Source organism: Cordyceps fumosorosea (assembly GCF_001636725.1).
Source record: "Cordyceps fumosorosea ARSEF 2679 chromosome Unknown scaffold_9, whole genome shotgun sequence".
NCBI lineage: Eukaryota > Fungi > Ascomycota > Sordariomycetes > Hypocreales > Cordycipitaceae > Cordyceps > Cordyceps fumosorosea.
The window spans coordinates 303,428-318,251 of record NW_017387309.1 but is presented as its reverse complement, the minus strand read 5'-3'; the positions used below and the strand labels follow the sequence as shown (position 1 = coordinate 318,251).

General features: G+C 53.2%; 3 protein-coding genes across 3 annotated transcripts; 1 reads left to right on the top strand and 2 right to left on the bottom strand.

Annotated features, from left to right (window-relative positions):
* Window positions 1-2,845: 2,845 nt before the first annotated feature.
* Window positions 2,846-3,365, top strand: ISF_04281 (Protein translocase SEC61 complex, gamma subunit; the record flags this gene model as incomplete). The annotated part of the gene is made up of 3 exons (XM_018847887.1): window positions 2,846-2,930; window positions 3,165-3,251; window positions 3,325-3,365. 3 exons carry the CDS (start codon window positions 2,846-2,848, stop codon window positions 3,363-3,365), a joined length of 213 nt encoding a protein of 70 aa, XP_018704843.1.
* A 748-nt stretch (window positions 3,366-4,113) lies between these two features.
* ISF_04280 (nuclear localization protein) lies at window positions 4,114-5,921 on the bottom strand (the record flags this gene model as incomplete). Its single annotated transcript, XM_018847886.1, has 3 exons — window positions 4,114-4,612; window positions 4,685-5,693; window positions 5,864-5,921. 3 exons carry the CDS (start codon window positions 5,919-5,921, stop codon window positions 4,114-4,116), a joined length of 1,566 nt encoding a protein of 521 aa, XP_018704842.1.
* Window positions 5,922-6,353: 432 nt separating this feature from the next.
* On the bottom strand, window positions 6,354-12,842 carry ISF_04279 (RING finger domain containing protein; the record flags this gene model as incomplete). The annotated part of the gene is made up of 3 exons (XM_018847885.1): window positions 6,354-6,621; window positions 6,673-11,797; window positions 12,530-12,842. The coding sequence occupies 3 exons, from the start codon at window positions 12,840-12,842 to the stop codon at window positions 6,354-6,356; spliced, it is 5,706 nt and encodes a 1,901-aa protein (XP_018704841.1).
* Window positions 12,843-14,824: the final 1,982 nt, after the last annotated feature.

Below are 14,824 nucleotides of genomic sequence, written 5' to 3'. Positions count from 1 at the left end.
TGGCGCCAATTGTCTCTCCCTGCTTGGTAGGGTACTCGGTACGGATACTTGCGGTCGCTTTGCTTGTGCGTTCTTTTTCCACGACAGCAAGAAAAGCCCTTGTTTGCGTCGCCCGCCGCCACTAGAAGGCTCAACGATTGTCATAATGACCATTGTGCGAGTGGGCACTCACGGGCGGAGGACGAAGGCGACAGTTATTACTGACGGCAATCAACAACGTAACGCGCATACAATTACTGCATACGCCGATGAGGGGTTGTCGTCAGGAAGGTCCAGCTTAGACATACTAAGTTATGCATGTATGACCACCCCGGCATATTTGTTCCAACCAGCGAGTGGCATTGGGGTTTTGAAAGGGCAAGTAGACGGCGACTCAGACAGTGAGTTACTCCATCACAGCCCGCCGGCCATGTCCATTTCGATTCAACTGCAGGCCGGATCCCGACACCGGCGGGTACAGAAAACCGTGCATGCATGCATGTACTCAACAGTCAACAGTGGAAGGTCGGAAGGTGTGGCGTTCCCAGACCTCTTTCATCCCTCCAACATGGGTTCCTTTGCACCGATCCTATCCTGGGCTTGATGAAGGCGACTGGTCGTTTTTCCCGGCCCTCGTTGTACCTGGTATGTATGGAGTGCATGTCGGAGGCGATGGGAGGCTACGCCCACGACGCGCCTTGCCTGCTACAACACCTCCATCACTTTAAACAAGGCACCTCTGCGTAATGAGAGGCTCGAGATTGTAAGTCTTTATCCGTTTTAACTCGAAGCTTCACAGGTGGAAATCTTGACTGCGTGGCTTATTTATGATTTATACGTGAATATCATATCCGCATATCCACCTACCCCCATGGGCAAGGAGCGAACATCTTTTCTCGTGCCCGTGGCAGACAGAGGTACAGGTCAGCCAGCTTCAGGTATCAACAGTCGGGCTCACTCTAGCTACCTTGCTCTTCCGTACAGGCCCCTCCCGTATCAATACCGTGCCGCCGCTCCACGTCTCCTCCCCGTCGACGGCTTCCTGCACGAGCATATCCCCCGCCCATCTATGCAGCCCACCTGCTCCTCCTCTTCTAACAAGATGCATATTTTGTTCGGGCTGCTCCCACGCTGGCGGCCCGATACCGCACGACAACATCCTCCGCGTGAGCTTTTGACCTGCCGTCTCCTCTTCCAGGTGATCCCCCTCTCCCGTACGAGGGCATGTTCCCACGCTCGCCGAGGAGGGCTACTGGTGCTGCTGCGGTGCAACCTTGCAGCGTGCACTTATAGGTTTAGTATGGAATTTTTGTAAGTGGCCACGCGCGGTGCGGTGGTAGTTGGTGTCACCAGCAGCTTTCTGCTGCAGAGAAGGAGGGAGGGAGGGGCGGCCCGGCCCCGCGAGCGGCTTCCCTTGTCTGGGATGAGGCTGTCGCGCCTACTACATACCCGTCGTGGCCTCTATGGTTTTGTACACAGGCCTTTTAAGGGGGTTGCGTGCCGGACGCTTGGTGTGAGATTGGAACGCTGGGAGGTAGCGACGTGTGACCTTTTGGGAAGGGGGGAGAGGGCAATGCGATGGATGGCTCTTGGCGAGTCGTGCATGCGCGAAGCTGTTGGCACGACGGTTGTGTGATGCCGGTGCTTGCCGGCACTTTTGCTTGGAAAGGCTTCAATCTTCGTAATAGCTCGTAGAACCGTAACGGTGCAAGGACGAAATGCTGGTATCCATCCGTGCTGCCACTCGGTCGTGAGCCGCTTGTCAATGCTGGTGATTTCGTATGCAGTGAGGTTGCTGGAGCAGGGCATAGCGCATCGTCTCCCCCTACATTACGGTTCATACGTAAACCTCTGTATCGGCCATGTGCAAGTTTGCCGAGTTTGATCCTTCGATCCCCTTTAGGTACATGGATGCCCGGGGAGTTGTCATGATTCAGGTTTACTATGGGTGTGTTCGTGTCAGTCGCCGCATCGCGCTTGGGTTGGGCTTCATCTCGTGTCGTGTCGTGTGGCTCTTCACTCTTCACCTGCCGCCCGTTCTCGGACGCGTCGTAGTTTTCATTATGCCAGTTCAGGGGCGGACCTCTCGTAGAAGTTGGTGTGAGGATTCATGCTTGTACTCATGTCAAGTCCTGCTCATGCTTCAGGCGTGGTATGGGAGCATCACTGGCTTCGTCGGCTTGCTTGGTTCATATCAATGCCATGCCCCTGGACACCACTACGCCGCACATCACGATCCTCTCTTCGCCCATGGTGTAATCCCGTTTTTTTTTTTCATGGGCTCTGATGTGTCCATTCGGTATTTCAGCTGCATTTTCTAATCGCATTGACAACGGATTGGTGATCAGGTACGGAGGAGTGTTGTTTAGCATTGTCGACGTAGCTCTGCATCTTGGACCTACACTGCGCTACTTGCACCACTCATCAACAGCGTCAAGGCATGACAATTAGCACTGCATCATGATATGATTACGAACAGAAGGCTGCTCAAAAACAACTACCGAAGAAAAAAAGATATCGATAGCATACGCAGCCCTTTGATGCCGCCTCATTCCACACATTTCCACTCATCACAAGTACAGGGTAAGTGACACGTGACTGATTCCACTCAAGAGGGACCCTTTTTGCTGCGACGTGGCATTGGCAGCGTGGCCACTGGGGGGCAACCTCTAGCGTACTATTGCGGCGTATCTCCTTTGTGGCCAACCTGTCTCGATACACCTTTCGTGCCTGTCTTTCCAATCCCATCTCTCTGCGACCGCGACCCGACGTTCCCTTTCCCTTCAAGACCGTTCCTCGACCGTCACATTTCTCTCATTCATATCCAACTCTTTTCTTCGCCACAACAACCCACCACACACCCACAATGGCTGACCAGGTCGAGAGCCTCATCGACGTCCCCCGGGAGTTCGTCAAGGAGGGCATCCAGTTCATGAACAAGTGCCAGAAGCGTGAGTACTGCCCAAACTTAAACACCAGGCCAATTGCGTGGGAGGAGGGTTGCCGGGAGGTCGGGTTTACAGCGTCCCGGGCCAGCAGCGCGCGAACAATGGCAGCAAGCTGGATGTGAGGCTGTTCGCGATACCTGGCGCCGATCCCATCTTGACCATGCGCTCCCTCAACCCCCCAAGCGCGGCCGCCTCCCGACATTGTAAATATTCGCTCTCGCTAACAACTATCCGTAGCTGATCGCAAAGAATTCATCAAAATCTCGCAGGCCATTGCCATGGGCTTCGTCGCCATGGGCACCGTCGGCTACCTCGTCAAGCTGAGTACGATTACCACCCACCCCGGACATGCATACCGTCCCCCAACGCGCAGAGAAGTTGACATTTTCGCCCATAGTCCACATTCCCATCAACAACATCCTCGTCGCTGGCGCGTAAGCGAAAACAACATCAAGAGGAGAAGAGCTGAGAAGTCTGGAGGTGGACCACTGAAGATCAAACTAAAAATAAGCGATGAATCTTAATATACAACGAGCGTGGAAGAGGGAGAGGCAAAGGCTGAGAGACGAGGGATCACCCTGTCCGTGTCCAAGGACGGGGATGGTCTCCAGTTGCCCTCAATTGGGACGGCGGACGTGGCTTCTTTTGGGCATATGATACCAATTATGGTGCATGGTTTTACGGGAAAGAGAAAAGAACGCAAGGGAATCTGTGCACAACACTGTTTGACTTTTGTTTCACTTGTCATCTCGTCGGATACTCGGGGACTTGGGTTGGGATAGGAGGAGATGCCAAACCTGTATACCTGCTTGCTCGAGCAGACTGTAACAATACGAGGCAAAATATTGCTGCACCTTTAAAGGGTTCTCGCTGGCGCCACACTGCGACTGCTTACTCCAATAGCACTCTATTGGTTCACAGATGAAAAGAAAAGTGAATGAATTCATATAAACTTCCGTACAAGTCGAGAGCCCTCCCAAATGATGTCCTCAGAATAAACGCCTTTCCAAGATTCTTCGCAACCACGTCGCTGCCCGTCACTTCCACCACCGAACAATTTTCACAGGAACAGGAAACCACACAATTGCGGCATGCTGGCTTATTATACATGCTCTTTAACCCCCTTGCCTCCCAAGGCTAAACCACAAGCACAACCACCTCTCCCCGACGCCGAGGAGACCAACGCTCAGGATGACATGCTGTACGGCACGATCGCCTTGTCGATGATCGGCAGCCTCCGCGCGCCGCGCTCGCTCTCCGTGCCCCACTGCACCCTCCACGCCTCCTCCCGCTCGAGCGCGCCGTCAAACGCCGCGCGGCACTCCGCCGGCAGCAGGTCGCGCACCTCGTCCGGGACGGCGCCGAGGCCGTCGAACGCGGCCAGGAAGCTGGCCGGGTCGCTGCTCGCGCCGCGGCCGTGGCGCGCCGCGGCCGTCTGATGCAGCCCCACGGCGCTGTCCATGAAGGTGTCGGCGACGAGGAAGTTGCGCGCCACCTTGCGCGGGACGACGGGGAAGCGCGGGCCGGCGGCCGCGGCGGTGGCTTCCTCGTCGTCGGGGGAGATTTGCTCGAACCGGGCGAGCGTGGGTTGCATGTGCGCGGGGTACTGTATCACGTTGGTGTGGATATCGTATGTGCCCGCGTTGTTGAGCTTTCTGTAGGCGTTGAGGCGGGTGTTGAACGTGCTATTTTATCGCGAGTTAGCTTGCTTCCTGTTTTTTGTCTAGGTGTAATCATCTTGTTTGAGAGCCGCTTACCTAGCTTCTCGGGCGTGTTCTAGCATCCAGTTGGTGTCGTTGACGTTCACGCGTCGCTTCCTGTACTCGGGCTTGCCCGTGGGGTCCGGCACCGACGGCACGTTGGTGTGGTAGACGGCGCTGGCACCGTGCCACGCGACGTACTGGTTCTTGTTGTACGGCTCGCCGGGGATGATGCGGTCGTTGGGGTCCGCGAGCTCGCCCTCGACGACGCCCGCGGCCCGCGCGCCGGCTACGTCGTAGTCGTCAAGGATGCGCTTGCCGCCTACGACGATGCGAGCGCCAAACTCGCGAAACACGGACCGCGCTGTCACGATGCCTATCGAGCGACCCTTGTACGAGTGAGGGATGATGTCGCGCTCAATCATGTCGCGCTTCTCGTCGTCGTCGACGATGATCTTGTAGAGCTTGCGGTGCTTAGTGAAGAAGAGGTAGCTGTCGCGGAAGCCCACGCAGCGCGCCGGCTCTGTCGACAGCATGTACAGTCGGTTGCCGCGACCCAGCACCGTGAACGTGCGGCACCGGTAGTCGCGGTCGCCCTGCAGGTTGCCCAGCTTGTCGACCTTGGTCTCGCCGTCGGGGTCCTCGGCGAGCACGCACTCGTCGTTGGTGATCTCGGCAATGGTGCCTTCGGCGTCAATGACCTGCTCCGCCTTGGGGGGTGGCGCGCCGCCCTTGCGACCGCCACGGCCCCTCCAGCCGCCGCGGCCACGTCGGCGCGGCATGTTGGCCTCCTCTTCCGTGATTGTAATCATGTTGTCCCAACCTGGGGGTTTGTTTTTCGGCGGCCGTCCGAGACGCTTTCTTCGAAAGACGGGCGGAGGAGGCGGCGTCGGCTCCTTGTCTGATGGCTCCTCCTTGGTTTCTTCTTCAGCAGCCGCTTCTTCGTTATCGTCGTCTTCTGGCTCCTCCGGAGGTTCTTCATGATCCTCGTCCTTTTCATCGTCTTGGTTGGCGAGCTCTGACATTTCTGTAATGTCTGCGTCGGGCATGGGCTCGTCTTCGACATCTGCGAAGCCTCTAGGTGTGCTCTCTAGAGTTCGAACTTGGTTAGTAAAACAAGACCATTTCGCGCACAGTTTTCATCCAAAAAGACAGAGGAGTAGTATCTTCGTTTTAATTTGAACGGCGCCGAGCCTCGCGCGCTCTGTTGGCGTTGTAGTTCCTTCGAAATCGTACCTAGAGCAGCTGCCGCCCGCTTCGCAGCGGCACGGCCAGAGCGGCGACCCGCAGGCATGTTGAGCAATCGAGCGGAGAATTTTGATTGAGTGGTTATCAATGTGGTGTTAATTTGGTGATGTATTATGGTGGCTCGATGTTCGTGGTTGCGCAAAGCACAAGGCGTCGGCTCTTCCAACCAAGCGCAATTCTGTCTGCAAACGTTGGCAGTTAACCCACGGGTTGGAGACGCGCCGCGCTACAAGGCACAGCCGCTGCCCTCAAGTTGATTGGTCAGGCTGGGGTCTTAGTGGTGCCAATACTAAATCGCACTGTACATTCGCACTGTCCCTCTCGTAGTCATCTTTCTATAACCCAATCACAATGTAAAATATTACTGATTAAATGACTGCAGGGCATTCCTCTGGATGAATCGCTCGTGAAATTCAATTGCGCTTTCTCTATCAATCGCTGCTCCGTATGCTACACCGTCCATCATGCACACGGCTCGTTACAATGTGTCCCATCCGCCATTATTGATCTCAGCCTCCAATTTGCGGCTGATTAAGCTTGGCACGCCATGATTCAAAACTGTATTGCGAATCATGGAATCGTATCGTTTCTGATTCAAAAAGAGCTGTCGTCCGTGACGCAGCTGAGGATCCGTCTCACCGTACTTGTCGATATAAGGTACCGGTGTATACGACCCCGCCCGCCGAAACAGGTAGATGATAGAGCTCTTCCGAATGTTGAGGAAAACACCGATATTTCCCTGGCACCTAGAAAGCAGTTAGTCCCATCCCATCAGTATCTATTTCTGGCAAACATACTTTTGCATGTGCTGCTGCGCTCCCCCGAGCCTAGTTGACTCCCTGTCAGACGTATCTATGCGTTGGCAACACGTTCCCTGGCTGCAGAAAAGTGCGCCGCAGAACAAGCATAAAACAGGATCAGTGAGGTCCTTGCCAGTAGTGGGGCAGCGGTTTCGTATAGCTGCCTCAATCAAAGTGTCATAGGTCTTGGGCAGGCCGATGAGCTCGAAGATGCCGGGGTGGCTCATCATCCCCGAAGGCGGCACGTCGTTGTATGCTCGTGGCCACATGACTTGATGCTTGACCCATCCAAAAACGAGTGCCTGCGTAGTCTCTGGCCAGTCGCCATGCTCGCCATGGGGGTGTAGGGCTAAACACATATCGTCAAAGGAGGGAATGCGCAAAGCCTCTGTTAACCGATCAAGCTCGTCGGCATCGGGAGATGGGGAGATGTGACTGTTGAAGTCAACCCCATACATGACGTTGAGGAATACCACACACTTGCGTAAAAATGTGAGGGCATACTTTTTGGCGAAAGTGTACCATCCTTCCACACAGTCCACGCCAGGCTGCTGGAAACCACGGTCCTCTCTGCTCTCAAAGTCTGTCGAGGCTCGGCTTTCGATTGCGCACTTGGTAATCGTCATCGCAAAGACTGCGAAATTCCTCATCGTTGTGTTGTGTGTTTGTGCACGCACCAGATCCTCTAGCCACATGTTGCTGGGAATATTTTGACCCATGTGGAAGACAATTTTGACAAGTTCAGCAAGGTAGCAGAGCCTCAGAACGTGGAAAATTTCAGCTCTTTGCGTATGGACAAAGCCGTAGGAGCACTCAACCAAGAAAATGAAAGGATCCATGCTCAACAGCGGCGGGTAGACATCCAGCGGCCTGCGAGCGTGAGGCGTGCCTGTACCAAAGTAGCGCGACATGAAGAGCTGGCAGTGCTGGCGCTCTGAGTCTCTATTGAATTCGGCATCAACCTGCTGGTCAGAGAGTGACATTATCTTCATGAACGACCCAGCTGTCTCGGACAAAACCCGGAGGTGGGTGATGGTTTGCTCGGGAATCTTTTCTAGAAGCGTCATGCCTGGCTGCGCTTCCATTCCTCTCTGCTGGATTTCTACCGAGGAAATGGTATAGGCCAGCGAGTGAACAAGAGTACCATTCAAGCGAAACTTTTCCATGTCGTCTACACTGATGTCAGACATATGATGTGAATCAATGTCATTCAGTCTAAGCGTCTCCCTCAACCGGCGGTATGCAGCCTTCAATTCATTGAGGACTTGCGAGTTGCTCGCGGCAGGCAGCGCGTGGCTAGGGGGGGTAGGTATATCTTCTGACGTCGCCGATCCTTCCTCTGGCGTACTGAGAGATGGGCTGGTCTCATTCAGGCCCCATGATGTGCCCGAAGATTGCTGTGACCGCGCCATTGTTTCCATGAGGCTGCCGGGAACACTGGGGGTAAATAGGGCAGGGAGATTCGAATTAGCTAGCTCAGGCGCCTTGCTGCCGCCTAGCCAGTACGCAGAGCTCATCTGCTGAGCCAGGAAGTCTGCAAAAGAATGCTGGGGCTGAAGATAGCCCGGGTAGCACTCTTCCAAACCCTTCCAAATGACAGGCAGGAATGCGTTGCCTAGGGCTTTGCACAAAGGACAAACGAACTCATTGCGACGAGTGTCTTCGGGGTGGTGACGGGCAATTTGATGAGTGTGCCTGCGATTTGTGGCTTCGTAGTATTGCTCAAAGCAGCGGAAGTGCATCATGTGTCCACAACCAGAGGCCACAGGCCCGGCTCGCGAGAACTTGGGGTCAAACCCCTTTCCAACTGTTTGCCGCTCGGCCAAGAACGCATTCCCCTCAGAAGTAAGTTTCTCTACCATTCTTCTGTTCTCTCGAGCAATACCAAAGGGGCGGATATCCTCGGCAGAACGATCAAGGCTGCATGGCGTCTGTGATGCGTCTCGAACCATCTCGGGGTCCTGAAAGTCAGTTTGCCGAAGAATGCGGCTATTATTGAACAGTGCGAATGTTCCGTAGAGCTTGCGCTCATCAGCTTCCTCCTGACACAGAATGCAGGTACCAGTAGGATACTTCCAGTTGTGTTTGCGATCCTCGGTGGGCTGCGGCTCATCCTCCTCTAAATCGGAGCTCCAGTCAATCTCGCCCTGGTTTTCCATGAAGCTCTTTTGTTGTTCCTGAAATTGTGCCATGACCTTTGCATGGCGGCTGAGCGCCGCCTTCTTGCGCCTCTCTCGTTCCTCATCTGCTGAAGCATTGGCTGGCGACGCCGTATCGACCCGGTCAACAGCAATCCCAAGGTGGACAAGAGACGCCTGGAAGGCATTCAGATGGCGCTGTTTCAGTCGCTTCAACACCAGTGAGATCTTGGGATGAGAAGACTTGAAAGCTTCTTTGGTAGACAGAATGTGCAGAAGCGACACAATAGTTCTGGCGTTCTGAGCATCGGGCATAAAGTTTCCTCTTGACGCCCTAGTGAGCGCAATAAGAACAAATGAGTTTGTCCCCTCTCCCATCTGAGTTTCTTCACTCGATCCGTCCTCGTTTATGGCAATCAGCATAAGGTGAAGAACGACCTGTAGAAACGTCTCAAGCCTTGTGACAGGGACTAACGGCGTGAATCTTTCGGCCACCAAGGGATACAGTAACGAGTAGTAAATGATCTGAGCAAACATGCCCGTGCCTGTGAATTGACCCAGGTTCTTGAACAGGCCGGAGGGGATGGGGCGATGCTTCGGTTCATACACAATTTCTTCCAGCGACTTTCCTGTCTTTTTGGCCATCTTCTTACGGTATGCTGTTTCGGACTCTTCCCGCTGATTTTTGTTGTAGTGTGCGATGTATGGGTCAATCTCTTCGACAAATTCCGGTCGCAACTCGAATGTGCCCACGTCAGAGACTCCTTCGGGGGGCTTGAAAGTGGCCATCTCATCCAGCACGTTGTGAAAATCTTCCTGTTCCTGGTACTTCTCAGGCAGCTTGTTGCAAATTTCGTTGAAGGATAACGGCTTGAAGCACAGCACATGAATGATGTCTCTGCGCATTGCTAATACGCGGGAGTTCGGTTCGTCCTCACTGGCAATCAAGGATGTGCGATCGCTGAGGAGCACAATGAGGAGGTGGATCATGTCTTCCACAATATCAAGATGTTGATTGTCGTCTTGCGCTTCCGACTTGACCTCAAAGAGACCCTTCACCCACTTCTCCATACCAAAACGATCAATTATCGAGGCAAGGACGCGGCTAGGATTGCACACAACCATGGCAGTTTGCAAAAGGAAGATGTCGCGGTGATGCGAAACGTCTCGCTGCAACACGCCTTTGTAGGTGCTTGCTTGATGGCGTAGGCTGATGCCATTTCTAACCCACATATTGGCTTTGATTTGTGCTAGCCAGGCGCATACTCTTAAGGGGTAATCAAAGGCGGCCATCAGATAGTCCTCCGCGGTGGAATCAGTCTTTGGGACTTGAGCCCGTCCCATCAACTTTGGATTCGCTTTGAGCTCTTGCCGAGTGAAGCTCAGCAACAACTTAATGTCAGACGCGGGCAAAGATCGACCACATTCAATCAACCAGGACAGGGTATAATGTAGAGCATGATGGAAGCTGATCTGGTCTTTCTCAACCACAAATTGGACTACTTGGTACGCCGGCGAGTCCAAGTCAAACTCAAAGTCATCGATAGTCTTGAATTTCACCTCGTCCTTGATTTCACTATTCTTGAACCGCTGCCGGTCAGCACCAACAGAGTTGAGAATAACCGTCTTGGCAGTGAACCGAATTGCACGTTGGAGATGATGGATCTCATCCAGAGGGCAGTCTCTAAATGATTCGGCAAGGTTTCGCGCTTGAAGATTGATTTGACGAGTAACCAAGGAGGCTGTTATCCAGGAATCGGCCTCGTATTCGACGTGTTCCACGACTGCGCGGACATTGGGGCCAATGCATTGATGCAATTTGACCAGATCAAGGAACTGCATCAGATACCTTGGTTCGCAACGTACTCGTTCCTGAACATGGGGAGATCCAAAGAGGTACTTAAGGTCTTGATAAAAGTGATACATCCGCCGATTAGTAACAGAGCCACTCTCAAAGCCCAGTACTGCAAAAGGAGAGATGTCCCATGGATGACCAACCTGACGCGTTGTCAAAAAGGTGTAGAGAATGGCTAGTAAGCTGGTCATAAAGTTGCCGCGCTCCACCACCTCTGCAGTGATGGAAGGAGTTGTGAGCATCTGTAAGGAGAGGTTGATGATGGAGTGGTCAGGCTCCCTGTCACCGACAAGGTACAGCTGCGCGAGAATAGTGTAGAGACTGGCGAACCTGAGCGCCAGCACCCGCTTGAACTCTGGCACCGAAACTACGGTGGAGATATAGAGCGAGCGAAGGTCATTCCTTGCCTTCTTCCACATTCGAAGGTCGAATAAGAGAAGCCAGTCCAGCCTCACTCTCTGAAATACATCTTCAGCTGGAGAGACATTCTCTCGCCGAGTGTAGCTGGTGGGTGTCTCGATCCAGTACGGGCCGGGGCGTGGTACCGCCTTCGTTGTCGTACCGGGGGTCTGGGGTATGGCGAGATTTTCTTTGACGTAGGCAGCCGGTGGACGGATAGCATCAACAGGGTCCGAGTCCGATGGTGTGCCCTCTCGCTCCAGATCTGCGCCTGTAGCTGCTGTTGTTGCTTGCGCAGGAGGTGGGGGTGGCGGCGGCGGATATCCGGCCATGGTGGCTTCATCCTCTTCCAAGGCTTGGTCCGATTGACTCCAGTTCATATTCAAATCACCGACATCACCTCTAGCGTCGACCATCATAACATCGTCGTCGTCGTCGTCACCGCGTCTTGCTGCTGAGCCGGCATGAGACGCATTTTCTTCTTCCTCTCCGAAATCTAGAAAGTCATCAATCTCAACGTCATCCATGACATCCTCGTCAGACTCCTCATCCGTGTCGAGCCCTACGCGTCCCGCCGTGGCCTGTAGGGCAAGAATGAAGTGCGCACTAACACCTGGAAGTCTAGTCCTGGACATCATGTACTGGTCATCCTGATCCTCGTCATCAATGAGCCCGAGCGTATGAGTAGCAGAACTGCCCTGGTTCCATGGCTTCATGACTTCTTCGCAAACTGTATTGCGAAGTATATGATGATCTGGTCCCACAGAGCAACCGGAAATATCACTCAGCCACTCGATAAGAGCACCACACATTTGCTCTCGAAACGTGTCACGAGCGGATCGAATTGTGACTGTAATTCTAATTGCTTCCAGGATTCGTGCCATTTGCAACAACTCGTTTATGTCGTGGCTGTATGCCAGGAGACTGCGACCTGTAGAGTCTGTTTCCCAGGCATCGCGAGCGGCCTGCCGCCTGGTTTTCCTACAGGCACGAGCGACCTGGTCTTCCACCTCTTGCACAGTGTGCTTTTCATCATTCCAAAGGAGAAGAGTGTATTCATCGCATTGCTCGGCTGTATTGTTGAAGTATGAAGATGAAAGTCTCGAAATCTGCTCATCCTTTTCGATTGACTCCTTCGTCTTTGCTTGGCGAAGCTGCTCTGGCGAGCAGGAAATAACGTCGCAGATGTAGTCAAAGGCTCGACTGACGGTCATTTGAATGCTCGAAACAAGGTCTTTTGGTAGGCTCGCAGCTTCCTTGCCTTTGTCTTTGCGCGATTCGGAGTGTACATCGGAGTGGATGGTACACAGCAACGGCGTCCGCCAAGCTTCATCGTCACCACAGTCGCAGCAACCACTATTGCCGACAGAAATAGATATGCGAACCATGTGTCCGGTGTGATCAGTGGAATCAAAGCATCTGCTACACAGACAGCAAGTCTCATCTGTCCCGCAAGTCCTACACATGTATGAAGCTTCACCGGCCTTGAAAATGTGGCCGCAGCGTTTGCCCCGCGCTGCTTCGGTGTACTCGGCACCTTGTAGGCCACCTTGAGCTTCGGCAAGCTTGAGATTATCTGTAATCTGTCCATTTGGGAACATCAGACTCAAATACTCAGGCCGGCTACCACATAGGAACTGAAACATGCCGCGCAGAAGCTCTTGCTTTGCCTCATCTGTGAAGCGGTATTGAAAACGGTATGGTAACTCCGCGAGCAGCTGGCAGAGCTGCTGCTCTTGGGTAGGCATCGGCTGGCTGGGTGGTGAGGTAAACATTATGTGTCCAGAGTGCAGGCCGTGGGAGGGAACCCGGCCTCGTCGAAGGCGACTTGGATGGCAAACTGTCGATGCGGCGGGGGCGAATTTGAGGTCGAACGGTGCTGTATAACTTCGGCGGTGGTGGGTGTGTTTGAAATCTGGCGAAACTCAAGATTTGAGATACAGTGAAAGACAAAAGAGACAGAAGGAATAGCAAAGCAAGCTCAGTCGTTGTGGATGGGTTCTGTTGCCTTTTTAGATGGAAGCGGAAGACCGCGCAATAGAGAGGCAAGGTACGTCGGTTTTGTGTGTGAACTTGCTGCGTCAGTGCCGCATCTCCTCTATCGGCGCCTAAATGACCGCCGTACCTCACTGGAGGTGCTATTCAGTGGATGCATTGCCCCGCGCTACTACCTACAGCTAGTGGAGTGTTGTAGGTAGTATGGGTCACAAGCCGCCCGACTTCACGCGCCCTGAGATCTGTTTTGGAGTATTGGAACGGCCCATTAAATTTCAAGTCTGATGTTTTTGATTGAAAATGTAGCTACTGGACCTCTGAGGGAAGTCAAGCTCCCTTGCAAATAGAAATTCGGGATGATGGCTGCCACTCCTAGCCGCATTTCTGCAACCTTGAGCCATCAAAACGTGACAAAAGAACTGTAGTTTCCATTTCTATCCGTATGAGAATATTTTATACATGATTACAGTGATTGATCCACCCAAACCGAGAGACATCGTTTACTCGTCATCCTCGGCCTCCTCGACGTATTTGTGGCGAATGTCCTTCCATTGGCGCTGACTATGGGTTAGCCGCAATCCATTGTCAGAGTCTGATGTCGTTATTGACTTACGCCGCGGTTGTTGTTGTCCCAGATCTTGTTCATGGTCTTGTTGAAGCCGCTGTGTTGCGCGTTAGCATCCAGCTTGGACGGGGGGTTTTTGGGAGGCCGGGCCTACATCTCGAAAGCAAAGCCAGCCGTGAAGACGGCGGCCAGCATGGTGAAGTTGTTGCGAAAAAGAGTGCTGTAATCATCGAGGGTTAGAAGTCGCGTTGGGTCGGAGCGGATTCGGGTTCGGGTCGTTCGTCGACTTGCCTGTAGATCTGCGGCGTTGCGGCATTAGCATATGTGGTAGGGCGTGACGAGGAGATAGAGGCTGCCGGGGGACAGTAATTTGTACATACCATTATGAGGACTCTGTGCGATTGAGGACTTTTCGAATTGTCTCGGTCTGGGACGGGCCGTGTGGCGGGCTGTTGGAAGCAGAAAGGCTGATGAGGTAGGAAGTTGGCAGAGTTGCTGTCAACGAAATTCAGGAAGTCTTCTGCGCAGCCATTAGCCGGGCGCTGATTGGCTGATGGAGTGCAGACCAAGACCTCGGCCCCACTTGTAATCCGATGGCTTCCGTGAACTGATTGCACGACCAAGTATGTAGATGGAGGCAGAGAGCTATGATTCAGAATTCGGATAAGAAGGATGGAGAATACGCAGGGGTAAATCAGAAGATAAATGAATTACGGTTAGCCGATTTTTTCTAGAAGGAAACAGGAGATACGTAGACTTTTTGCTTCAAGATTTATTAAAGTATAACGCCTGTATTCTGAAATGTCCTCAGGCAGCGTTCGTTATCCCCATCCATGTGAAACTAGTTAGATACACTTCATCAGAGTATTTTGCGTAGTGACGAATTATTACCCAGTAATAATAGGTCTTGGATCCTGTTCCGACACTGCTCAAGATGATGCGGGACGCCACGATATTACCCACGTGCTCGCCAGTGCCAGCATGAGTACGGTCTGCAGTGTAACCCCGTCAAACAACAGTCTCAGAATGAATTCTGTCTCTTCGCCTCATTTTCAACTTATTATTAACTACTCACACCCGGCTTTATACGACGCTCTGTCGCATTCAGGGCATGTCAGCTAGTGTGGGTCACCAACGCACCACGCTTAACAGACCGGCTGGATGGCTATCGGGGTGGCATTTTTGATCTCAAAAGTT